The sequence below is a fragment of the Diceros bicornis genome, chromosome 30 (assembly GCF_020826845.1).
Source record: "Diceros bicornis minor isolate mBicDic1 chromosome 30, mDicBic1.mat.cur, whole genome shotgun sequence".
Classification (NCBI taxonomy): domain Eukaryota; kingdom Metazoa; phylum Chordata; class Mammalia; order Perissodactyla; family Rhinocerotidae; genus Diceros; species Diceros bicornis.
In genome coordinates, this window is record NC_080769.1 from 8,197,864 (window position 1) to 8,223,486 (window position 25,623).

The window sequence follows — 25,623 nt, forward strand, 5'->3', positions numbered from 1 at the left end:
GTTACCCCTGGGGGAAGGAGACAGAACTCTGGCTGCAGCCCAGCCCCTGCCTCCGAGTCTGGCCTCAGTTTCCCCACCGGAGAGTCAGGCCACATCACCCCAGTGGCCTCTCCTGGGGGAAGAGGGATCAGGCCGCGAGCCGGGTGAGGGGCGGGCCAGCCACGGTGGGGCTCGGGCCGGACCGACCGCTGGCTGCCTGGACCACCTTCCTGGAACCCCGGCCCTCCACCTCACCGTCCCCACTTGCTGCCCCCAAAGTCCCTTTGTGTTCCCACTCTCCACCACTCACATCTCCTGCCCGGTGCCCATCGTCGCCCCTCACCCGGCCTCAATGCCCCAGCCGCATGGCTGCTGTTCCCCGTGTCCCCGGCCAGCTCTCCTGTGCCTCTGCCGCCCCCGTGCCCGCAGGAACCTGCTGTTCGTGTACCCGCACTGCCTCAACTTCAGCAGCCGCCAGGGCTCCGTGCGCAACCTCGCCGTGCGAGTCCAGTACATGGCGGGCGAGGACCCCAGCCAGGCCCTGCCGGTCAGTGGCTGTGCCCGGGGGGGGGGGGGGGGGGTGTGTCCCTGGGAGGCCCCTCACGGCCCCGCTCCCTCAGGTCATCTTTGGCAAGTCCAGCTGCAGTGAGTTCACCCGCGAGGCCTTCACCCCGGTGGTCTACCACAACAAGTACGCGGGGTGGGGGCCCCGGGGCGCCGATGGGGGGCGGGGGGGCGGGGAGAGAGCCGGCGGGGTGGCAGAGGGGGCGGGGCAGCCGGGGGAGCCCCCAGCAGAACCCGCCCGGCCCCGCCAGGTCCCCCGAGTTCTACGAGGAGTTCAAGGTGCGGCTGCCGGCCTGCGTCACCGAGAACCACCACCTGCTCTTCACCTTCTTCCACGTCAGCTGCCAGCCCCGGCCGGGCACGGCCCTGGAGACGCCCGTGGGCTTCACTGTGAGCGCCCCGCGCCGGCCCGCACCCCCCCCCCCCCGCCCCCCGGGCCCTGCCCGGCCCCCCACCTGACCCGCCGCCTCTCCCCAGTGGATCCCGCTGCTGCAGCACGGCCGCCTGAGGACTGGCCCCTTCTGCCTCCCGGTGTCCGTGGACCAGCCGCCGCCCAGCTACTCCGTGCTCACACCGGACGTGAGTGCCCTGGCCCCTGCCTCCCATTGCCCTGTGCGCCCATGCGTGCTCTCGACGCTTCTGCCCTGTGGTCCCCCATTCAGGGCCCCGCCTTCCTTCCCATCAACGCCCCCGGGGGCCTTGCTGTCCTCCGTTAGGGTCTCCAGGGCCCATGGCTGCCTCATCACCCCCTCTTATCGCCCCTGTGTGTCCCACTGCCCCCGTGTGTCCCTCCCTGTCCCCACCAGCCCTGCCCCATCACCTCCCACCACTAGGACTCCCCTGGCCTCTGGCTCAGGCCTCCACTAGCAGAGCAGCCCTGCCTGCCCCCCAGAGTACTTCTGGGGCTGATCACCCCTGTTCATGCCCTGTCACCCTCCTTCTCACTCTTGAGCTGTTCATTAATTCCCCGGGGCCTCCCATTAGGCTGTTTCCTGACCCAGGACCATTCACCCTGGGTCTCTGGTCTCCGTTCCCCATTAGCATGCCGGGCGTCCAGCCTGCCCAGTGCACCCCCCCCCGCCAGAGCACCCTCTCCCGTCTGCCCCCCCCTCCCCTGGGCTGGGCTGGGGCTAGGGTGCCCAGCTGCCCCCCCAAGTGGGGCCGTGCTCAGGCCACCGTGTCGCAACGGCTGGGTGATCGGTCACCCCATCGCTGGGGGAGGGCCGGCCAGCACCCAGCCAGTGCGTCCCTCCCGCAGGTGGCGCTCCCGGGCATGCGCTGGGTGGATGGGCACAAGGGCGTGTTCAGCGTGGAGCTCACGGCTGTGTCCTCCGTGCACCCCCAGGTAGGGAGTGGGGCAGGGACCCCGGAGTCCGGCCCTGGGGTCGGGCAGCCGTTCCCACTGACCAGGGAGGCTGGCCTCGGGCCGTGGACATGACTTGGGTCAGCTGTGCTGGGCTCCCGGGGAGGCTGCTGACTCAGGCGGGGTGGCTGTGCCAGTGACCACCCCAGCTGGGGCTTTGGCCCCCTGCGTGGTCTCTCCTCCTCGTGTTCGTCCCTTGCCCCTCAACCAGTCCCCCAAGGCCTTCCTGGGCCAGAGGCCCTGGCACGCCCCGCTCACCCCCGGTCCCCTCCAGGACCCCCAGCTGGACAAGTTCTTCACTCTGGTGCACGTTCTGGAGGAGGGGGCCTTCCCCTTCCGGCTCAAGGACACCGTGCTGAGCGAGGCCACCGTGGAGCAGGAGCTGCGGGCCAGCCTGGCCGCGCTGCGCCTCGCCAGCCCCGAGCCCCTGGTCGCCTTCTCCCACCACGTGCTGGACAAGCTCGCGCATCTCATCGTGCGGCCTCCGATCATCGGCGGCCAGATAGGTGAGCAGGCACGGCCTCAGACCTCAGTTTCCCCATCTGGAAAATGGCTCCTCAGTCTGTTCCTGGGTGACCACCTGTAGCCCAATTATCTCTCTGCCTCAGTTTCCCCATCTGGAAAATGGCCCCCACCCTCCTGGGCCCAGAGCGGGTCCTCTGTGACCTTTTGTGGCCATATGACCCCTTGAACCCTAAAGTCTCTTCCTTGGGGAGTTAGGAGGCCCTGGGCCCTGGACCTTGACTTCTGCTCTGCCCGGCAGTAAACCTAGGTCGTGGGGCTTTTGAAGCAATGGCCCACGTGGTCAGCCTTGTCCACCGGAGCCTGGAAGCTGCCCAAGATGCCCGTGGTCATTGCCCAGTGCTGGCTGCCTATGTTCACTACGCCTTCCGACTGCCTGGCACGGAGCCCAGCCTCCCGGGTGGTGAGTGTTGGTGGGAGATCCTGGGGGACGGGAAATATGTGTCAAAGGGAATACTCATGTTAATCAAAGGGAATAGCATGTGCAAAGGCCCTGAGGCCGCACAGGCCTTGGCTGGTTTGCGAGAGAGAGAGAGAACGTTTTGCTCGCTTTTGCCCCATCCTAGGGGTGTGGTCAGTGTGCTTGACTGGCGGGTGATTCAGCCAGCCAATCAGCATCTTTAGTAGCTTGAAGCAGGGACTCAAGCTGGGCTGCCTGAGTTTGCATCCCAGCTCTGCCTCCTACAAGCTCCATGACCCTGGGCAAGTGACTTCACCTCTCTGGGCCCGTTTTCCGTTTGTGAAACAAGGATAATAATGGTACCTCCCTACTTGGGGTGCTGGTAATAGTAAAGGACGTAGTAATCCGTGTAAAATGCTTGGTATAGTGAGCACTCAATAAAGTTGGATTTTGTTTTTCGTTCGCTCAATAATTTATAATAACCTCTCTGCATACTTACTGTGTGCCAGGCACTGTTCTCAGTGGTTTTCAGTCTCCCCAAATCTCTATGAGGGAGCAGTCACTATCACACGCATTTCACAGATGAGGAACCTGGAGACTCAGAGAAGGAACATGGCTCACTGGGAAGGGGCAGAGGGTCATCAGGGCAGGTGGGCGGGTGGCTGACCACATTCCCTCCATCCTCAGGGGCCCCTCCGGTGACGGTGCAGCCTGCCACACTGGCCCGTGGCCCTGGCCGCCCTGCCAGCCTCTACCTGGCCCGCTCCAAGAGCATCAGCAGCAGCAATCCTGACCTGGCCGTGGGCCCTGGCTCTGTGGACGATGAGGTCTCACGCATCCTGGCCAGCAAGGTAGGGCGAGGGGGCCCTGGCATCTCCAGCCCCACAGGCCGTGGCTGCCAGGCGGGCTGGTGAAGGATCTCGGTGTTGACAGAGGACAGTACGCAACAGAAACACAGTACGGACGAAGCTTGACTCTGGGGAGCGGGGCTGTCACAGGTGGGGGCTGTGACTTGGACTCTGCTCTGGGCTGCATGCTCCCAGGCTGACCAGGGAGGGGTGGCTGGAGCTGGGCCTGGTTGAAAAAGAGCTGTGTGTGCATAGTGCAGCAGGTGCGCATTCGTGTGTACCCCATGCACGTACGTACAGAGGGGCATATACATGTGTACCCCATGCACATATGTACATGGGGGCATATACATGTGGACCCCATGCACGTAAGTCACGGGGGCATATACGTGTGGATCCCATGCACGTACGTACATGGGGGCATATACGCCTGCACTCCATGCACACACAGACACGGCATATACGTGTGCACTCCATGCACACACAGACACAGGGGCATATATGCATGCGCTCCATGCACACACAGACACGGGACATACACTCCATGCACACACAGACACAGTGCTTATACGCATATACTCCGTGCACATACGTACATGGGTGCATATACGCATGCACTCTGTGCACATACGCACATGGGGGCATATATGCGTGCACTCCAAGCACATACGCACACGGCATATATGTGTGTACTCCAAGCACATACGCACACGGGGGCATATATGCATGACTCCATGCACGTATGTAGACAGGTGCATGTATGTGCACACTCCATGCACATACATACACGGTTGCATATACACATGCACATATTTGCACACACATTTTCAGGGTTGTGTATGGGTGCCCATGCAGGCACACGTATGGTCCCGGGCAGTGACCACACTTGGTGTTTCACGCTGGTTTCCCCGCCCTCTGCCCATGGCTCCTCCCTCTTACCCATGTATCTCCAGGGTATCGACCGCTCACACTCCTGGGTGAATTCTGCTTATGCTCCAGGAGGCAGCAAGGCTGTGCTGCGACGAGCACCTCCTTATTGCGGGGCCGACCCCAGACAGGTGCCCTCCCTACCTGCCCCTGCTCGCGTGTGATCCCACCTCAGCATGAGCTCCTGCCCACTTCCTGACTGTAACCGACTAACCTAGGAGGGCTGTCTGAACGAGGCGGCAGACCCCTCCTGCCTTTGTTTGGGGCTGTGGAGTCAGTGCTGTAGGCATCACAGGATCATCTTAACCCGCCTTTTGCTGCCACACAGACCACAGCCTCAGGCAGAGACAGAAGAGACAGGGGTGGTATGCAAGTAGCATGCAAATAATATGCAAATCCAGCCACTATAACCTCACTGCCCTGCATGGCCTCATCTCTTTCTTTAATGCACTCACTGTCCCCTTGACAGAGCAACTCAAATGGTGCCAAGGGGTGGAACTGAACCTCTGGGCTCCCCCATCCTGTTTCAGGCAGAGAGGGACCCCTGTGGGCAGCTCCCTTTGTTCTGTCCCCTCCCAGGCACCTGGTGTGGGGAGGAGCATTGCCTTCAGACTGGCCTGGGTTCGAGTCCTGTGCCCCAGGCTCTGAGTTTTCAGATGCAGTAAAGACTCGAAGTAAAGTGCTCAGCGCAGCAGTCCCGGGCCTGGGAAGGAGTCAGGGCATCGCAGGCAGGATGTCGTTGGGGGGCTAGGTCTTCGGCCCAGCCTCGCCCCTGATCTGCCTGCTAGTTGGGGAGACAGACACGGATCAGACACGCACGAGTGTGTAAGTGCACGGTGTGCTCGAAAGCTCAGGCCTCTGGGCAGCAAGAGGAAGCCACAGGGCTCGTTTCTCTGCACACTCGGCACCAGGCCCTGGCCCAGTTCTGCACGTGTCACCCGGACAGCCTGCACCGCATGTGGCTCTGAGCACGCGGGCAGGGGGACTTCCAGACACTCCTCTCCTGGGGTTGCTGGGAATCTGGGTTCGTGGGCCCTGCCATCCCCCCCTAGCATTTTTAGCAGGACTGGGCCTTGAAGAACACATAAGAGGTGACAAGGTGGTGGGAGGGCATTCCAGGCAGGAGGTGGCACTGAGGCTGGCCTTTGCAGTGGATGGCCCATCTGGTGCGGGCCGAGGAGCCAGCATGTGTGGCTGGGACCGTGGGAGCCGGGGGCCCCTCCCATGCCGAAACAGGGGCCTGGGCAGGTCTCGGGGCCACTCCGTCACTGCCTTCCTCTCCCTGTCAGCGGCCTCGCCTCCTGACCAGCAAAGGAGGAGGGGAGAGTGGAGCTTGAGCCACCATACCCATTTCACAGATGGGGACACTGAGGCCCAGCAAGGCCCTGAGCAAGGCTGGAGGGGGCCGGGCCTGGAACCCGGGGCTCTCAGCTGTTTCGCTGCCTCTCATCCACATCTCACCTCCTCTGTCCTTATCTCTCTTCCTCCACCTCCGTGCCCTGTTCCTCCTCTGTCCACCCCTGAACTCACTCACTCACTCACTCACATCCCCTGCGTCGTCCACACTCACTCTCACCTCCTCTGATCCCCCTCTCTGTCTTCGCCATCTCCCGTCCACATTCTCACCTCTTCTGTTCACCCTGCTTGTCACCTCCTTACTGTGTCTTCATTGTTATTCCCATCTTCTCTGTCCCATTCTGTCCTCCATCCACACCCACTCGCCTCTGTTTTTATTAACACGGCTCCCTCCATCCATGGCCCCACTGCCCATCCACACGGACACCTCTTTCATTTGTCCGTGCCAACCGTCTCTCCTCCTCGTCCACACCGCCTGCTCCCACACTAACCCCCCTCGCCATCACATCCTCTTCATCCCATCCCGTCATAGGCCATCGACCGCTGCTCTAGCCGAACCTCTTCCTACCTCGAGGGCTCCTCCTCGGTCCCACCAGCCACCCAGCCGAGACCCACTGTGCAGAAGGTAGCGGGAGGCAGGGGGTGGGTGGCGCAGTTTTGGCCTGGTCCCCAGCAGAGGGGTCCAGAGCTCTGGTCACCCCGATCCCAGCAGGCTCTGGAGAGCCTGGGGAAAAGGCACGTCAGCTCTCTCTGCCCCCTGTCTCCTCCTGCATGGCCTCCCGCTGCTCTAACCCCGAGCCCTCCAGCTGCCTCCTCCCCTGTCATGGCCTCCAGAAGGGGGTATGGGGGGGGGGCTCCTCTGCTCTCTGTGACCCCTGCCCCTGCCCCCAGCTGCTTCACGAGGAGCTGGCCCTCCAGTGGGTGGTCAGTGGAAGTGCTGTGCGCGAGGCTGTCCTTCAACACGCCTGGTTCTTCTTCCAGCTCATGGTGAGATGCCCTTCTCCTCGCCGGAGAACAGGGGAACCCCAGGGGGCCCCTCTCCTTGGGGAGAGAACTGCCTGAGAGTGCACCTAAGACCCCCGAGAAATCGCCCTAAGAGACCCCCACAGAGAGAGAGGGAAGATATGCCTCAGGGGATCTCTCCCTAGAGAGACACCCCCTCCACCCAGAGAAGACCCCCCCTTCCCTATGAGACTGTCTGGAGTGAGAGACCCCTAGCCAGTGAGACCCCTAGCCAGCGAGGAGACTCCCCCCAACCCCCACTGCCAAGAGATATCCCCAGAAAGAGAGGGAAACACTGATAGACTTGAGATACCCCCCAAACTCTTTAAGAGGTACCTTGAACAACACCTTCTGACTACAGCACCCTGCAATCCGGTGGGCCTTCAAGCGCCAGCTGGGACTCCCCCCAACGTTGCCCCTCTAGCCCCACCCTCCATCCTCCCCACAGACTTTGCCCCAGGAGACCTGCTCTAGCCCTGCCCACACTCCCTCAGCCTTCCCACCCTCCACTCTGCCTGGGACCCGCTCAAGCCCCGCCCACATCCCTCAGGCCCCTCCCTCAGCCCTTAATTACAAGGCTTAAGCTCCATCTAGGACTCCTTATGCCCGCCTCCCTTGCTGCTAAAGCACCAATCACGGCCCCTGAAGCCCCGCCCCTCTGCGGGCCCCCCCACCGCCCACACCCCCTCAAGCCCCGCCCCCTCTGCAGGCCCCCTCCGCCCACACCCCTCAAGCCCCGCCCCTATGCAGGCCCCGCCCCTATGCGGGCCCCTCCGCCCGCACCCCTCAAGCCCCGCCCCTATGCAGGCCCCGCCCCCACACCCCTCAAGCCCCGCCTCTCTGCAGGCCCCGCCGCCCACACCCCTCAAGCCCTGCCCGTGGCTCTCCCTCCGCCCCCAGGTGAAGAGCATGACGCTGCACCTGCTCCTCGGCCAGCGGCTGGACACGCCCCGCAAGTTGCGCTTCCCAGGGCGCTTCCTGGACGACATCGCGGCCCTAGCGGGCTCTGTGGGCCTGGAGGTCATCACCCGGGGCCACAAGGTGAAGGGGGCGGGGCCTCCATGAGGGGCGGGGCTTGAGGGCAGACATAGAGGCAGCCAGATGGGGGCGCCAGTCCTTCCCTGTGCCTCATGGCTGCGAGACCACGAGTCCCGTTTGCGGAATCGATCTGTTCCTTCAGCATGTATTTCTTGAGGACCTACTGTGTGCACAGCCCTGTGCTGGGTGCTAGAGACACAAATGTGAATAAAAGAGACCAAAATCCTCACCCTCCTGGGGCTGACTTTTAGGGAGAGGTTTGAAGGAGGTGAGGGAGCGATTTATGTGATGCCTGAGGGAAGAGCGGTCCAGGCAGCGGGGAGCAACAAATGCAAAGGCCCTGAGGCAGGACTGTTCCTGGGCTGTTAGAGGAACAACGAGGAGATGAGTATGGCTGGAGTGGAGTGAGCAGAGGCGGGAATGGGAGTTGGTGAGGGCAGGGAAGGGACAGGACAGATTAATTACCCCTTCCTATGGTGCCAGTATACAGTAAGTGCTCAATAAATGAACGTTGCTGTTTGGAGATCTTGATGATTGTTCAGGTTCTGGATCACTGGTTCCAGTGCCCATAGGAGCTAGGCAGGCAATAATAATAATGATAATAGTAATAATATTCAGCATTTATTAAGCACTTACTGTGTGTCTAAACACTTTAGATAGATCACATCATTTTTTTTAATATTTTAATAATTTTATTTATTTATTTTTTCCCCCAAAGCCCCAGTAGATAGTTGTATGTCATAGCTGCACATCCCTCTAGTTGCTGTACGTGGGACGCGGCCTCAGCATGGCCAGAGAAGCGGTGCATCAGTGTGCACCTGGGATCCGAACCCGGGCTGCCAGTAGTGGAGCGTTCGCACTTAACCGCTAAGCCACGGGGCCGGCCCTAGATCACATCATTAAATCCTCCCAACAACCCCGTGAAGTTAACATTATTGTTATCTCCAGTTGACTGATGGAGAAACTGAGGCAGAGAATGACTGAGTAACAACTTGATACCACGCAGCTGGGAAGAATGGGTATTTGAACTCAAGCCACCAGCTTCAGCTGGGAGAGTGGGGCTTATGGTGGATCAGAAGGCGTGTGCCTATTAGCGGGGGCCGGAATGTCTGATTTTTAAAGAGAAATGGTACATCTGGGTTTGATGGGAACTTTCTAGATTTTCGAAACACTGGTCTGGCCGCAGCTGGCTCTTGTGCAATCTCCCGCAACCTCTGGACTGGTCTCAAAGGTCTCGACCTTGTTTCGCTGGAGCCTCTCCAAGGGCTGATGTTCCCAGGGCTGACCCAGATTGTCAGGAAACCACCCGAGGAAGGGCTCGAACACGCCCCTGAGAAGCAGCATTGTCGCAGCTGCTAGTGGGGCATTGGTGACGGGCTACAGCTGTTTCATTCCATCGCTTGACACTTATCGAGCACTGACTGTATCAGGCTCCGTGCACAAGGCAGACCCAGTCTCTGCCCCACAAGGACTCAGCTTCGGCAGGTTTTATATTTTCTTTATCTGGGTCACAGGGAACTGAGGGCCACTGAGGCTGACTTGCGAGGCCACGGAGTGGCTCACGAGAGCACGAGGGGAGAACGAGTCCCAGCTGGGCCTCGAAGCCATAGCAGTCTCCTTGCTGTTCCTCGCACTTGCCGGGCACATCCTGCCCCAGGGCCTTTGCACATACTGTTCCCTCTGCTTGGAATGCCTTTCTCCCCTCGGCTCTTTCTCATCCTTTGGGCTTCTCTCAAAACAGCACGCTGTTCTGTTGTCTTAAAAACACGTAGAACTATCTGGAATTCTTTTGTTTATTGTTTATCTCCCCCCACATGAGACTGTGAGCTGGACAAGCAGCAGGGACTGCGTCTGCCTTGTTCACAGGGCTTGTCACATAGTAGATGCTCATTAAAGATTGCGGAGGGCGTATCAGTTGGGGCAGGGGTTAATTTGCTTGAGCATAATCACAGATGGTTTAAATGTGACCAAAGTTTATTTCTGAGGATAAGTGTTGTGGGCTTGGCCATCGCGCTTCACCATGGTGCCCGCCACATCAGGCATTGGGAACAGAAGGACCCGCCCCTTCTGTTTGAGGGGGCACCTCACTTCCCCTCAAATCCCATTGGCCAGAATGTGGTCACATGGTCAGTCTCCGCTGCAAGGGAGCCTGGGAAATGTAGTTTCTACCCAGCTCTGAGCTCTGATAAGTTTCAGTACTCAGGATCTTTAAGGGAGTCAGCCCCATCCGTGTTGTGTTATTCAAATGTGGTGAGAGAAGAAAGAAAATAGTGTTCTGAACGGAGTCTGGAGGAGTGTAGACATGTAAGTGTGGGGAAGAAAGGGGGAAGTCAGAGGGAGGAGGACAACCAGGCAGGCTGGAAGTGTGCGGAGCCCAGAGATGAGGGCGTGTCAGGAGACCTGGGGCTTTGGGGCCGTGACGTGGTTGCCGGAGGTCTGGGTGGCCCAGGGCGGGCCCAAGGCTCGATGGGGCGCGCGGGCGTGTGCTGACAGCCCCTGTGTCCCCAGGACGCGGAGCTGGCCGAGCACCTCAACGCCAGCCTGGCCTTCTTCCTCAGTGACCTGCTGTCCCTGGCGGACCGCGGCTTCGTCTTCAGCCTGGTCCGGGCCCACTACAAGCAGGTAGGAGTGGGCGTGGCGGGCACGGCGCACCTGCAGGGGGCGGGGCGTGGTGGGCGGGGCCACGTAAATGTCGCCGCTGACCCCTCTCCCTGCAGGTGGCCACACGGCTGCAGTCAGCCCCCAACCCGGCGGCCCTGCTGACCCTGCGCATGGACTTCACCCGCATCTTGTGCAGCCACGAGCACTACGTGACCCTCAACCTCCCCTGCTGCCCTCTGTCGCCCCCGGCCTCGCCCTCACCCTCCATATCCTCCACCACCTCCCAGGTGGGCTTGCCTCACTTCTGGCTCCTCCCCTTGACCTATGACCTCTTGTTTTCAACCATTTTCTGGGATTTCCTGATCTCTGTCCATTTCACAGCGGGCTACTGTCCCAGGGGCCTGACTCTTCACCTTGACCTATGACCTCTTGCTTTCAACCATCTTCTGGGATTCCCTGGTCTCTGTCCATTTCACAGCGGGCTACTGTCCCAGGGGCCTGACTCTTCACCTCTAACGCCTCCTTCCCGGCAGTTTCCTGGGAGGACCAGCTTCTAATTTCTCACCCCTAAATCGTAACTCCCAGAACAGTGTTCCATCCACTGTTTCTCAGACCTCTGACTTTTGACCCCAGGCCCTGTCACCTCAGATAGGTTGATCCCAGTCTCTCACCTCTGACCTTCACTTTCTTATCCACATCACCTCAGATGAGTTAATCCCAATCTCTCACCTCTGACTCCTGACTGCTGGCCTCCTGCCGTTCTGCTTTCTCCCCACACCCCCTGCAGAGCTCCACCTTCTCCAGCCAAGCCCCAGACCCCAAGGTGACCAGCATGTTCGAGCTGAGCGGGCCGTTCCGACAGCAGCACTTCCTGGCTGGGCTCCTGCTGACAGAACTGGCGCTGGCCCTGGAACCCGAGGCTGAGGGGGTGAGCACGGGCCCTGTCTGGCGTCTGGGCGGGTGGGAAGGTCCAGAAGCTGTATCTACTCCGTCCTGAGCACCCCACTCCCCCACAGGGTGTCCCTGCTGCACAAGAAGGCCATCAGTGCCGTCCACAGCCTGCTCTGCGGCCACGACGCTGACCCCCGCTACACTGATGCCACCGTGAAGGCCCGTGTGGCCGAGCTGTACCTGCCGCTGCTGTCGCTCGCACGGGACACGCTGCCACGGCTGCACGACTTTGCTGGTCAGTGGGCCGGGGCTGGACAGGGTCACGGTGCAGGGGCTTGTTAGTCACACGAGGCTCAGGTCGGGAAAGGTGGGAGAGCGCAGTTAGGAACGAAAGCCCAGATGTTAGGGTCAGAGGAGTGGGTTCAGGTCCTGCAGTGGGGCCCCAGGAAAACCATTAACCTCTCTGAGGCCTCAGGTTTCTCACCTGTATAATGGGGATAGTAGTAACACCAGCTAGGTCCCTAGGATTATGTGAAAATTTGGGGAAGTGTCATACTGGGGTGTTGTCAGCACACAATGAATGGGGAGCTGTTGTAACATTTTATTATTCTCTAAGCGGAGAGGATGTGAGAAGGGGGGAAGGGAACATCACGGTGAGAGGGGGGGTTGGAGCCCTGTGATCATTCATTCACTCGTGTGCACATTCATTGATGCTACTGAGGGACATATGTGCAGTGCTAGGAAGCACAGACTTGGGATATGTGGTTTGATCCCCTTCATCATTTGGGGCAAATTCTCAATCATTATCTCTTGAATTTTTTTTCTGCCTTGTTTCCTTGCTTCTCTCCTTCGGGGACTCCAATTACACGTATGTTAGATCTTTTGGGTCATGTCACACGTGTCTGCTGTGCTGTGTGCTGTTTTCTCTCTGTGCTTCATTTGGGAAACTTTCTGTGCACGTCTTAGAGTTCACTACTTCTGTCTTCTGCTGTGTGGGATCTGCAGTTAACCCCATCCTTTGAGCTCTGAATTCAGATATTATATTTTTCAGTTGTAAAACATTCCTTTGATTTTTTTCGTAGATTCCAATTCTCTGTTGAAATTCTCCATCTTTTTACCAATTTTTTGTCCATCTTTTTCTCTACTTTTTTTTTTTTTTTTTTTTTTTTTGGTGAGGAAGATTGTTCCTGAGCTAACACCTGTGCCCATCTTTCTCTGTTTTCTGTGTGGGTCACTGCCACAGCATGGCTTGATGAGCAGTGTAGGTCCGCACCCGGGATCCAAACACACGAACCCAGGCCACCGAAGCGGAGCCCGCTGAACTTAACCACTAGGCCACAGGGCCGGCCCCTACTTTTAGTTTTAAAGTCCTTGTTTGCTAACTTTTGGTCAACTCTGTGCCTTTTTCTCTCCTGCCAATCATATTTCCCTGCCTCTTCACGTGTCTGGTAATTTTTTATTGTATTTTGGACATTGTGTGTAGAAGAGCCATCGGGATGGAAGCAATGTCATCTTTCCCCAGTGAGGATTCCTCTTTTCCTCTTAGGCAGATGGGGGTAAGGGGCCGATCACCTCAATCCAGGAAGAAATTGAGCTAGGTTAAGCTGGGCTGGAGCTTTAGTTAGACTCAGTTGACCTTTTGTTTCAAGAATCTCTAGGGTGAGACGTGTTCTGTATTGTTGGCAGCTCCTCTCTCTGGTGAGACTTTTTTCTGGTGGGGGGGTAAGGGGTACTCTTTTAAGATCATAGATTTTGGATCCAGACTGTTTAAGTTAAGATCCTAACTCTACCATTTACCTCCTGTGTGACCCCAGGCAAGTAACTTAACCTCTCTGTGCTTCAGTTTCCTCATCTATATAGTAGGGATGATAAAAGCACTTATCTCATAGGGCTGTTTTGAAGATTAAGAGTTAATATTTTCAAAGTGCTTAGAAAAGCATCTGGCACATGGGAGATGCCAGGATATAGCACATGGATGCTATAATAATAGCAGCATCATTTATTACTGTTGTTGTCATCGTTATCCTCTTTACAATTACTACTCCTGTGGCCAGGCTGCGTGCTAAGTGTTGAGCCTATAGCAGTGACCAGAGCAGATACGGCCCAGGCCTTTGTGGGTCTTCCCAACAGTCACACAATGAGTGTCTCTAATTACAAGTCCAGTAAGTGAGCTCTGGGACTAAGTAACTGGAGTCCCACCCTGGTCTGGGTGGTGGTATCAAGGAAGGCTTCCCTGAGGCGGTGACTTTTGAGCTGAGATCTGAGACAGAGGAACAGCACTTACCAAGGCCTCCTTCTTCTCTCCCTCTGCCCCTCCCCCCAGAGGGCCCAGGTCAACGGTCAAGACTGGCCTCGATGCTCGACTCCGACACAGAAGGGGAAGGGGACATCGGAGGCACCATCAACCCCTCAGTGGCCATGGCCATCGCCGGTGGCCCCCTGGCCCCTGGCTCTCGGGCCAGCATCTCCCAGGGCCCAGCGACGGTGAGTACGGGGCCGGCCCCCAAAGACACCATCCACCCCAGTAATAGAAGTTATGGAATGAACGGCCAGCCCAAGTGGCATGGTGGTGAAGTTTGCACACTCCACTTTGGCGGCACAGGGTTCGCAGGTTCGGGTCCCAGGCGCAGACCTACATGCCACTCATCAAGCCATGCTGAGGCGGCATCCCACATGTAAAATAGAGGAAGATGGGCACAGATGTTAGCTCAGAGCCACTCTTCCTCATCAAAAAAAAAAAAAAGAAGAAGAAGAAGTAGTTATGGAATGAAATACCAATCGGCCAGGTCTTCTTTTAATATGGATAAAATGTAACTCGACTCTGTCCTTTCTGAGTTCCCTCTCCCCTCTCTGGCTCCAGGCTTCTCGCTCAGGCTGTCCCCTGTCTGCCGAGTCCAGCCGCACCTTGCTGGTGTGTGTGCTGTGGGTGCTGAAGAACGCCGAGCCGGCCCTCCTGCAGCGCTGGGCTGCTGACCTGGCCCTCCCTCAGCTGGGTCGTCTCCTGGATTTGCTGTACCTTTGTCTGGCTGCCTTCGAGTACAAGGTTTGCGGGAGTGGGCAGGGGACTGGAGTGTAGGAGGCAGGCCGAGGATGCGTCCGGGGCCCAGGCATGCCGTGGGGAGCTGGACGTGAAGGGGTGGACTGTCTTAGTGCCCCAGTTCCTGAGGGGGAAAGAGGTGGACTGTTTCTGTGCCAGGCCAAAGAGACAAGGGAGGATTGTCTTCACGAATAGAACTTGGAAGGTGCCGAGAGCTTGCAGTAAAGGGGAAATCTGTGTCTTCAAACATGAGGTTCTAAGGTCGGAAAGGGCCAGAAGGAGTGGGACCAGGCATGGTCCCTACAGAAAAGGGTAGAGACAACCTTGAACCTGTCCTCTGCTCTCCCAGGTCTCTACGGAAAAGGGTAGAGACAACCTTGAACCCGTTCTCTGCCCTCCCAGGGGAAAAAGGCCTTTGAGAGAATCAACAGCCTCACGTTCAAGAAATCACTGGACATGAAGGCTCGATTGGAGGAAGCCATCTTGGGCACCATTGGAGCAAGACAAGAGATGGTGCGACGGAGCCGTGGTGAGAGGGCCACATCCCCTACGCATGTCCCCTACGCATGTCCCCTACGCACGTCCCCACTGGCTGCTCCCAACCTGCATCCGGGGGGCCCCAGGCCAGGGGCCATCCGTCCCTCCCTGTCAGCTCACTTTTCCCAGAAAGCAGTCCGTGCGTCATCCCCGTATGCGTGCGTGTCTGTGTCCCCCGTCCCGTGTCATTCCTGTCTGACTGTGCATCCACTCAGCAAGCATCCGCGTCACCTGGTGTCCTCACGGGTCATCCTACGTGTCTCCTTGTGCCTGTCCACTTCTCGTGGTCACCTGTCTCTATGTTTTTGCACATCTGTGGACATGTGCTTATGCATCTCAGAGAGGAGTCCGTTTGGGAACCAGGAGAACGTACGCTGGCGGAAGAGCGTCACACACTGGAGACAAACCTCAGACCGTGTGGACAAGTGGGTGTGGGCGGGAAGTTGTTTGCTCGGGTCAGACCTGTTGACAGAGAACCGGTGCCTCCAGGGCAGCCGAGGGAGGGGGAGAGAGCTCAGCCGTGGGATGGGGTTTGGCTCTGAGAGGCCCCCCAAGCCTCTCCTGTTCCCTCCAGGACCAAGGATGAAATGGAACATGAGGCCTTGGTGGACGGGAACTTGGCAACCGAGGCGAGCCTGGTGGTTCTGGATACACTGGAGATCATTGTGCAGGTAGGGCTTGATCCAGCATCTCCCTGACCTCTGACCTCTCTTTCTCTGACACCGTAACCACCCCAGTCTCTAACAGCTGGATTTCTGACCCTCCAGACGGTGATGCTGTCGGAGGCCCGGGAGAGCATCTTGGGTGCAGTACTGAAAGTCGTGTTGTACAGTCTGGGCAGTGCCCAGAGCGCCCTCTTCTTGCAGCACGGCCTGGCCACACAGCGGGCCCTGGTGTCCAAGGTGAGCACCACTCGCCAGCCACGGTTCTTAGAGGAATAGTCGCAGCTCATTCATTGAGCACCTGCTGTGTACTCAGCAACTCCATGAGGCAGACACTTGCTCCTTAGCCACAGTTTACAAAGGAGGGGACTGAGGATCAGAGGGGCAGAGTCACTCAGCCAGGGTCACACAGCAAGGGCTTAAACCCACGTCTGACTCCAAAGCCGTGTTTGGCCAAAGAAGGCAGAAGACAGACAGAACAGGGAGGCCCCTGAGCCAGAACCGGGAGGCGCTGACCTGTGTCTGTGTCAACCCTCGTGGGGCAGTTTCCAGAGCTGCTGTTCGAGGAGGACACAGAGCTATGTGCCGACCTCTGCCTGAGGCTCCTGCGACACTGCGGCAGCCGCATCGGCGTCATCCGCACGCACGCCAGTGCCTCCCTCTACCTCCTGATGCGCCAGAATTTCGAGATCGGCAACGTGAGTGGGGGCGGGGGGCGTGGTCCACACGAGTCCCTGGGGAGGGCGGGGGCGTGGTCTCGGGGGGTTAGACGGAGGGTGGGGGCCTGGTCTTTGGGGGGGATAGCCGGAGGGCGGGGAGAGGAGGGGGAAGTCAGCAGGTCGAGCAGGCGCTGGCGTGAGGGTCCAAGGCCCTCAGGTGCGCTCCCTCCCGGCCTCCACAGAACTTCGCCCGTGTGAAGATGCAGGTGACCATGTCGCTTTCATCCCTGGTGGGGACGACGCAGAACTTCAGCGAGGAGCATCTCCGGCGTTCACTCAAGACCATCCTCACCTATGCCGAGGAGGACGTGGGGCTGCGTGACAGCACCTTCGCAGAGCAGGTGACCCACCGCCCACCCCTGCCCCCCCCACTCCCGCCCCCGGCAACCCGGGAGCCCTGCTTAACCCCTGACACCGCCACCTCCGCCCGTCACTTCCCAACTCCCTCACTGGCCCCCCCGCCCATCCCCCACCCCAGGTCCAGGACCTCATGTTCAACCTGCACATGATCCTGACCGACACGGTGAAGATGAAGGAGCATCAGGAGGACCCCGAGATGCTCATCGACCTCATGTACAGGTGAGGGGGCCGCCTTTATACTCACTCACAGATGGTGAGGGGAGAGGAGGCGTGAGAGGGACAGGGGAGCAGATGTGTGAGGAGGTGAGAAGAGGGACAAGTGAGGGACAGGTGAAGAGGCGCTGGGAGAGCAGACAGAGGAAGATGACCAGGTGAGCAAGCACAGAGGTGAGCAGGCAGGTCGGGGGTAGGTGAGCAGACAGGTGATGGGGGGCAGGTGAGCAGACAGGTGATGGGGGCAGGTGAGCGGGCAGGTAGCGAGTGGGTGAGCGGGCAGGTAAGCGACAGGTGAGCGGACAGGTGGGGGGCAGGTGAGTGGGCAGGTGAGCGGGCAGGTAGGGGGCAGGTGAGCAGGCAGGTTGGGGGGCAGGTGAGCGGACAGGTGAGGGAGCAGGTAAATGAACAGTTAAAAAGGATGTGAGATGAACACTCAGATGAAGATGACAAATGAGAACAAGGACCACTGAGGGGACAGGTGCGAGAGACAGGTGAGGTGCTAGCTGGTGAAGGGGTGACAGGTCAGGGCAGCAGGGATTTGGAGGAGAGGTGAGGGGTGTTTAGTAAGAAATCGGGGAGTGGGAGATGGGAGCACAGGGAAGGCAGGGGGCCTGTGGGAGTGAGGGGCCGAGGTAGAGAGGTGACATGGTGCATAAGCTAAGGGAACAGTGAGTAGGGCGTGGCTCACGGTTCCTCAGATAAAGTGACGAGCAGAAGGACGAGTGAGAGAATGACACTTGTTGGGTAGGGAAGGGACGGACAGGTGACGGGTTGATAAGTGAGAAGACCGGTGAATAGAAGAAGAGGGGAGATGATGGGCAGGCGAATGGGAAGACAGGCAAAGTGTTCCACAGGCAGGGGAACAGGTGAGGAGACAGGTGAGGGGATAGACAGGTGAGGAGACAAGTGAGAAGATGGGCAGATGAGGAGACAGGTGAGGGAATGGACAGATGAGGAGATTGTCGGTCAGTGGGAGACATGTAGAAGGACAAGTCAGAAGATGAGTAGAACAATAGAGGAGACAGGTGAAGGGATGGACAGCTGGGGGGACAGGTGAGGGGATGGACAGGTGAGGAGACAGGTGAGGGGATGGACAGGTAAGACAGGTGAGGGGATGGACAGGTAGGGTAACCAGTGAGGGGATGGAATGGTGAATGGGGGTAACAGGTGAGTAGATGAAGAGGTGGGGCAGGTGAGGGGATGGATAGGTTGGGAGACAAGTGAGGACACAGGCAAAGGGATGAACAGGTGAGACAGGTGAGGGGACAGACAGGTGAATCAAGTGAAGGAATGGACAGGTGAGACTGGTGAGGGGATGGACAGGTTGGGGGACAGGTGAGGGGATGGACAGGTGGGGTGACAGGTGAAGGATGGACAGGTGAGGGGATGGACAGGTGGGGTGACAGGTGAAGGATGGACAGGTGAGGGGATGGACAGGTGGGAGGACAGGTGAGGGGATGGACAGGTAGGGGGATGGATAGGTTGGTGACAGGTGAGAGGATGGACAGGTGGGGAGACAGGTGAGGGGATGGACAGGTGGGGTGACAGGTGAAGGATGGACAGGTGAGGGGATGGACAGGTGGGGGGACAGGTGAGGGGATGGACAGGTAGGCGGATGGATAGGTTGGTGACAGGTGAGGGGATGGACAGGTGAGGGGATGGACGGGTGAATGGGGCACAGGTGAGAAGACTGGCTGGTCCGTGGGGCAGATGGTGGGGCACCACGTGAAGGGGATGGACAGGTGAGGGGCGGGCGGGGGGGCACAGTGAGTCCCCATCCTCCCCCCGCCTGGGCTGCAGGATTGCCCGGGGCTACCAGGGCTCCCCGGACCTGCGGCTGACGTGGCTGCAGAACATGGCGGGGAAGCACGCGGAGCTGGGCAACCACGCGGAGGCCGCCCAGTGCATGGTGCATGCGGCCGCCCTGGTGGCCGAGTACCTCGCCCTGCTCGAGGACAGCCGCCACCTGCCCGTGGGCTGCGTTTCCTTCCAGGTGAGCAGCCGGGGGGGGCGGCCAGGCGGTGGCACGCGTGGGGAGGGGGACCAAGCTCTGACGCCACCTCCACCCCCCCCCCCCAGAACATCTCATCCAACGTGCTGGAGGAGTCCGCCATCTCCGACGACATCCTGTCGCCTGACGAGGAGGGCTTCTGCTCTGGGAAGCACTTCACGGAGCTGGGGCTGGTTGGGCTCCTGGAGCAGGCGGCCGCCTACTTCACCATGGTGAGACCAGGGGCGCCGGGGATGGGGGCTCAGGCAGGGCAGCCTCAGGGACCCGCCGATGGGCCAAGACATGCTCCCAGAGGCTCGAGGAGAGGCTGTTGCCCAGGCACTTTCCAGGCGGGGGACTTGCAGAAAGAGAATTGCCCCCGTTACTGCCTTTCTCCCCATAAAACCATTGGCACACAGGCTGGATGTATAGTAAGCCTTCCATACGTTTAGCTACTATTAAAAAATGCTTTTTGTTATAGAAAATTCTGGGGCCAGCCTGGTGGCATAGCAGTTAAGTTCACGTGCTCCGCTTCAGCGGCCCAGGGTTCGCGGGTTTGGATCCTGGGTGCAGACCTACGCACCGCTCATCAAGCCATGCTGTGGCAGCATCCCATGTACAAAATAGAGGAAGATGGGCACAGATGTTAACTCAGGGACAGTCTTCCTCAAGCAGAAAGAGGAGGATTGGCAACAGATGTTAGCTCAGCACCAATCTTCCTCACCAAAAAAAAAAAAAAAAAATCCAAGCATATGTAAAAGAAAGTTGTACCCCTGCCACCTACCTCCAGCCCAAAAATTCAGCAACTACCTCTATTTACCATCCTGTCTCATCTTCTCTTTGCCTCTAGTTTTTTGTTTGTTTCTTGCTGAATTATTATTATTATTTTTGGACACCTAAAAAGACAAGATCCCAGTTTTCACAAATTGATGAAACCGAATGTAACCGATCGGCTAGAGAATTTTTAAATCCTGGCTACTTCGTGTGGTCTGAGGACCAGCAGGGTGGGCATCACCCAGGAGCTTGTTAGAAATACAGAGTCATGGGGCCCCCAAGCCCTCGCAACCCTGGATTTTAACAAGATCTCAGAGATTCCTGTGTGCGTTGGTGTCGGAGAAGTTCCGGCTTAAACCAAATGCCAGATTCACCCTGTCACACCCACAGGTTCCTCTCTGTGCGGCCCGGGCTGATGAAGTCCCTCTTACACAACTCTTATCCCGCATGACCAAGTCAACAGGAATTCTTTAATACCAGTCCATGCTTAGAGGTCCCTGATTATCTCAAAACGATTTTTTTTGTGGTTGGTTTGTTTGAATCAGGATCTCCATGAGACCCACAATGGCTGGGACTGACAAGTCTCTTAAGTCTCTTTTAATCCACAGAAGAAAACAAAAAAAAAGGGCCTCAGTTCCCCTCTTTTTGCAAAAGGGGTTTTATGCATTTTTTGCTAGGTTGACACCCAGGCATTTTATTTTCCTCTGTCGTAAAGGGGTTTTCTCCTCCAATTGGCTCGTCAGTGTGAAAGCAATTGGTTTTGTCTGCATTTCACTTGTAGGGGACCCGGGTTTTGTTTCCGGGGGTTTTCTGGCCTACACGGGGCTGCTTGTGTCCCTGTGGTGTCGCTTAACCTGTTCCTTAGTTCCCCGCATTTCTGGGAACTGGCGATTCGATCTGGGGCCCTGCTCAGATTTGGGGTCAGGTTTTCTAGCGAGGTTTCTGTGGTGCCAGTCCCCCTAGTGATGTTGTTTTCATTATTGTCACTTTGCTGGAGTCTCAGAGACAAAGGTATCAGGGGAAGAAGCCAGACGGTAGACACAGACCTTCTGACAGTCAGTCAGCAAATATCCCAGGGCACCTGCTGTGTGCCAGGCTTGATACTGGCACCGGCTGGGGCTGAGGGGCACTCAGGAGCAACCATTACCACGTGCCAGGAGGCACTTGGGCCTGGAGGTCTTGGGCGTCAGGCCAAAAGGGCTGGCGTTCGGGTCCTGGCCCTGGGGAGCCCCTCTATGTCTCTGAGGTTCAGTTTCTCCTCTGAGGAATAGAAAAAACTCCAGCTCCTCCCACCAATGGGTGAAGTATGTACACAGCACCTGGTCTATAATAAGTGTGGTAGAGACCACAGAGGGGTCTATGGGGGCTGAGTGGAAAGGCTGGTGCCCCATCTGGGGCGGGGCTGGTCAGGGTGGGCTTCCTGGAGGAGGTGATGGAGGCTGGAGCCCTGGAGGGTGGGTAGGAGCGTGGAGAGAGGGCTGTTCCAGGCAGGAGAGTAGACCAGGGAGGCTGCTGGGAATCATGACGCGCCCCCACCCCCAGGGCGGGCTCTACGAGGCGGTGAATGAGGTCTACAAGACCCTCATCCCCATCCTGGAAGCCCACCGCGACTACAAGAAGCTGGCTGCCGTGCACGGCAAACTGCAGGAGGCGTTCACCAAGATCATGCACCAGGTGGGCCCTGGGTGCCCTCCCAGACCCCAGCCTTGGCCCTCGCTCCCCCCAGGCTCAGCTGACTTTGAACTTCTCTGCCCCACAGAGCTCGGGCTGGGAGGTGAGTCAGCGGCGGCCGCCACCTGCCTCTGGGCCCCCATGACAGCTAGTCCGCAGTGGTCAGCGACCACCAGGGGGCGCTGGAGGAGCACGGCTGCCCGCCGCTGGGGCACGGTGGGCCATGACGCACCCCCATTCCTTCCCCCCAGATCCCCTCCCTGCCCCCGATCTGGAGGGCAGCCTGTGACTCACGCAGCGTGGAACTCTCCAGAGTCACCCCTCCCTCGGGCAGGGCCAGCTCGGTCACTGCCTGAAAGGGGGGGCTCCACTCCCTCCCTCTGTCTCTTCCTCTTTGTCTCTCTGTCTCTTTCCCTCCATCTCTCCCTGTCTCTGTCTCTCTCTTGGTCGCCCTCTCTCTCTGCCTCCCCAGCTTCCCCCAGAATCTCTGCTCCCCCTCGCCATTTACTCCCCCCCTCTCCCGCCACTCCCCGACTTGGGTCTATTTTTAGGCATCTCCTAGTTTGGGGAGAATTTTCTGGCCAAAGATGGCAGGGACCCAGAGCTGAGGCGGGAGGGCCGGGTGGGGGCCGGGTGGGGCGGGCATGTCCCCTCTCTCCCCGGATCTCTAGTCTCTGCCCGGGGAATGGTTTCCACGGGGCTGCATAACCAGGACCCTGGGGGTTGGGGGCTCTGACCTCTGACCTCTCCCATGACTTGGTCTCTCTGCCCCCCTCCCCAATCTCCCGGTGCCCACCCCACCCTGCCCGGATCTGCCTTGGTGAGTGAACATGGAGGCCCCCTTCCTTTCCGATGGAGGGTAGTGTACCAGCGGGGAGTGGGGGGTTCCCTTCTTCCAAACTTAGAGCTGTGGGGGGAAGAGGATGCCCTAGAATAAGGGAGCCAGAGCCTCTATCCCAGAGCAAGAGACGGCCATGCCTTCCCTCAGCCACTCAAGCATTTATTGAGCACCTGCTGTATACCCAGCCCAGCTGTGAGCGATAGAACCCTAGTCCTAATTTCACACTGAGATCTAGACCCTGAAAAACTGCGTGGACCCGAGAGGAGAATCAGAAACGAGGGGCTTGTGTTAGATGAGAAGAAAGATTTGGGGGAGGGAGGGAGGAGACAGGCTGGGGAGGAAGAGGGAGGCGGTGGGCAGTTGGCCGTCGTCTGGGTCCATGCCCCGATAGTCTCGGGGTCCCCCGCCTGTGCCTGTGTGGTGTCGTTCTCGGGGTCCCCCGCCCACGCCCACCTCTTCCGCACGCGGGGCCCGAGGACGCGCGTCTCCGGGGCAGGGGGACCTCCAGCGGGGCCTCCGGGCAACCACCCCCTTCCCGCAGCCCCAGCGCGTGTTCGGGACGTACTTCCGCGTGGGCTTCTACGGCGCGCGCTTCGGCGACCTGGACGAGCAGGAGTTCGTGTACAAGGAGCCGTCCATCACGAAGCTGGCCGAGATCTCACACCGGCTGGAGGCACGGCCGGCGGGGGCGGGGGCGGGGCGCCCTGGGGCGCGGGGGGGCTGCACCGGGCGGCCCTGAGTCTGCCTATGTCCCCAGGAGTTCTACACCGAGAGGTTCGGGGAGGACGTGGTCGAGATTGTCAAAGATTCGAACCCCGTGGACAAGACCAAGCTCGACCCCCAGAAGGTGACCAAATCTTACATTCAGGGAGGATCAAGTGCTATTTCCTGGGGACCCTCTGATCCTGTTTCTCTGCGAAACTCCAAAGCTTATCTTCCTCGGGGACCCTAAGTCGTATTCCTCAGGGGATTTCCAAACACCCAGATGTGGGGAGATCAGGGAGGCCCAGATCCCCTTTCTCCAGGGAAGGGGCCCCGCGGGGAGGCCGGCCCGCGCCGGGTGTGTGTGCTGCGGCTGTGGGAGCCTCACACCGGAGCGCGCGCCCCAGGCCTACATCCAGATCACCTACGTGGAACCGCACTTCGACACCTATGAGCTCAAGGACCGCGTGACCTACTTCGACCGCAACTACGGTCTGCGCACCTTCCTGTTCTGCACGCCCTTCACGCCCGACGGGCGCGCGCACGGCGAGCTCCCGGAACAGCACAAGCGGAAGACGCTGCTCAGCACGGCCCACGCCTTCCCCTACATCAAGACGCGCATCCGCGTGTGCCACCGGGAGGAGGTGGGCAGGGGACCTCGTTCCCGCGGAGGGAGGCCCGCGTACCCCAGACCCGGGTGGGGAGGCGAGGGGACCCCCACCTCCACCCTCCAGACCCCGGCCAGCGCGTGCCGCCCCCCACCCCCAGACAGTGCTGACGCCCGTGGAGGTGGCCATCGAGGACATGCAGAAGAAGACTCGGGAGCTGGCCTTCGCCACCGAGCAGGACCCGCCCGACGCGAAGATGCTGCAGATGGTGCTCCAGGGCTCCGTGGGGCCCACTGTGAACCAGGCACGGCCGGCGGGGGACGCGGGCTGCCCGGGGCCCCCGGGGGCCACGCAGGCACCCTCACCAGCCCCTCTCACCCCCCCAGGGTCCTCTGGAGGTGGCCCAGGTGTTCTTGACAGAGATCCCGGAAGACCCCAAGCTGTTCAGGCATCATAATAAGTTGCGGCTCTGTTTCAAGGACTTCTGCAAAAAGTAGGCCTGACCCGCATTACAGCCCCGCCCGCCAGCCCCCCGTTACGGGTCTCTGCCGACCTGACCCCCAGTACAGCCTGTCAGCCTGACCCCTGTTATAGCCCCTCTGTGCGCAGTCTCCATGAGGGGTCCCTCACGTCTCTGATTCCCATCAAGTCCCCTCTACCCATCAGACTCCCCTTAGAGCTCCTGAGCCCACCTCATAGACTCCCCCACCTTCCATCGTGCTTTCTCTCCTGGGTGCTCGCCCCTGAGCATCTCCTGCCATCCGGCCCTCAGGTGTGAGGATGCGCTGCGGAAGAACAAGGCCCTGATTGGGCCGGACCAGAAGGAGTACCACCGCGAGCTGGAACGCAACTATTCCCGCCTGCGCGAGGCTCTGCAGCCTCTGCTCACCCAGCGTCTGCCCCAGCTGCTGGCGCCCACCACGGCTGGCCTCAGGTGCCTGACTGGGCCCCCACTCTAGAGAGGGGAAGAGGAGGCGGGCAAAGACAAGCCAGGGTGGGGGCTGTTGTCTGTGTGCACGTCAACACGTGCGCTTACGGCTTTGCACAAGCATGTGAATACGTGGATGTGTGCGTGCAGGCAGGCTCTGGGCAGCTGTTTTGGGTTCTGGTGGGTCAATTCCCAGACATGGGACTTCATCTCTCTGAGCCTCAGTTTCCACATTTGTAAAATGGGCATGATGCGTATCTCTAGTGGTGGATTCCAAGCAAGAATCTGAATCCACAGCTGGATCAGAAGCAATGTGAAAGGAGCAAGAAAGAGCCTAGAATGATCTTTGGAGGAGAAGGAGGAGGGCTGGGGAGCATTGTGGAGTTGGGGGTCCTGTGGCCGTGCTGACCCACCTCATTCCTCCCCCAGGAACTCCTTGAACAGAGCAAGTTTCCGGAAGGCTGACCTCTGAGCCCACAGGGCAGGAAACCCCACCCAGAGGAACCAGCACCCTGGCCTCAGCTGTTGGCCTTCCTGGGGGTCTCCCCCACTGCCCATTCAGCTGTGGGGTGACCACATTGCACACGGGGCTGGGCCCTCTGTCTGTCTGTCTGTCTGTTCCCATCTGTGTGCACTGATGCTTACCTTTTTTAATTTAAAGTGGTTTTTATAAGCAGCCAGTGTGGTGTGGTCCCTGGGGGCTGGGTCACGTGTGCAGCCTGCCCATACACCCTGATTGTCGAGGGACAGACACAGAACCTGTTGGGTGCCCGGGACACAGCAGTGACCACAGCCACACATTCCTGCCCTGTGGGGCTGACATTATAGTGGGGAAGGCCACACACAAATGACTGTGTCACATGCGCGCATGGGGAATAATAGTAACATTTATTAGACCCTTGCTGTACTAAATGGCTCCCAGAAAGACACTGCCCCATTTATGGGCCTTTCTGCCGGAGGGACCTCCATTAAGTCCCTGCCTCCCAGTTAGTGAATCTTGTCAACACCACTGTGAGCTAGGCAGCGTTCTGAACCCCATCTTAGAGATGGGGCAGTTGAAGGCTTGGTGGGGCTGTGACTGGAGCTC

The 25,623-nt window shown here is 59.0% G+C and overlaps 1 protein-coding gene across 2 annotated transcripts in view; it reads left to right on the plus strand.

Moving 5' to 3' along the window:
• Positions 1 to 25,212, plus strand: part of DOCK6 (dedicator of cytokinesis 6) — a 40,958-nt gene extending 15,746 nt beyond the window's left edge. The window contains exons 15-50 of one of the 2 annotated variants that reach the window (XM_058525666.1): positions 409 to 526; positions 600 to 670; positions 795 to 933; positions 1,021 to 1,122; positions 1,802 to 1,888; positions 2,181 to 2,412; positions 2,670 to 2,831; positions 3,516 to 3,679; positions 4,630 to 4,734; positions 6,492 to 6,584; positions 6,851 to 6,946; positions 7,862 to 8,002; positions 10,508 to 10,621; positions 10,717 to 10,887; positions 11,388 to 11,526; positions 11,616 to 11,786; positions 13,815 to 13,975; positions 14,352 to 14,534; positions 14,931 to 15,057; positions 15,406 to 15,490; positions 15,640 to 15,736; positions 15,833 to 15,967; positions 16,273 to 16,425; positions 16,629 to 16,787; positions 16,925 to 17,025; positions 18,823 to 19,015; positions 19,102 to 19,245; positions 21,329 to 21,460; positions 21,546 to 21,560; positions 22,846 to 22,971; positions 23,056 to 23,145; positions 23,408 to 23,644; positions 23,769 to 23,912; positions 23,995 to 24,101; positions 24,381 to 24,542; positions 24,966 to 25,212. In XM_058525666.1, the coding sequence (XP_058381649.1) occupies positions 409 to 526; positions 600 to 670; positions 795 to 933; positions 1,021 to 1,122; positions 1,802 to 1,888; positions 2,181 to 2,412; positions 2,670 to 2,831; positions 3,516 to 3,679; positions 4,630 to 4,734; positions 6,492 to 6,584; positions 6,851 to 6,946; positions 7,862 to 8,002; positions 10,508 to 10,621; positions 10,717 to 10,887; positions 11,388 to 11,526; positions 11,616 to 11,786; positions 13,815 to 13,975; positions 14,352 to 14,534; positions 14,931 to 15,057; positions 15,406 to 15,490; positions 15,640 to 15,736; positions 15,833 to 15,967; positions 16,273 to 16,425; positions 16,629 to 16,787; positions 16,925 to 17,025; positions 18,823 to 19,015; positions 19,102 to 19,245; positions 21,329 to 21,460; positions 21,546 to 21,560; positions 22,846 to 22,971; positions 23,056 to 23,145; positions 23,408 to 23,644; positions 23,769 to 23,912; positions 23,995 to 24,101; positions 24,381 to 24,542; positions 24,966 to 25,008 (4,699 nt within the window). In that variant the 3' untranslated portion in view covers positions 25,009 to 25,212. The remainder of the gene's footprint in view (positions 1 to 408; positions 527 to 599; positions 671 to 794; positions 934 to 1,020; positions 1,123 to 1,801; positions 1,889 to 2,180; positions 2,413 to 2,669; positions 2,832 to 3,515; positions 3,680 to 4,629; positions 4,735 to 6,491; positions 6,585 to 6,850; positions 6,947 to 7,861; positions 8,003 to 10,507; positions 10,622 to 10,716; positions 10,888 to 11,387; positions 11,527 to 11,615; positions 11,787 to 13,814; positions 13,976 to 14,351; positions 14,535 to 14,930; positions 15,058 to 15,405; positions 15,491 to 15,639; positions 15,737 to 15,832; positions 15,968 to 16,272; positions 16,426 to 16,628; positions 16,788 to 16,924; positions 17,026 to 18,822; positions 19,016 to 19,101; positions 19,246 to 21,328; positions 21,461 to 21,545; positions 21,561 to 22,845; positions 22,972 to 23,055; positions 23,146 to 23,407; positions 23,645 to 23,768; positions 23,913 to 23,994; positions 24,102 to 24,380; positions 24,543 to 24,965) is intronic. The other variant, XM_058525667.1, reaches the window with a different exon arrangement.
• Positions 25,213 to 25,623: the final 411 nt, after the last annotated feature.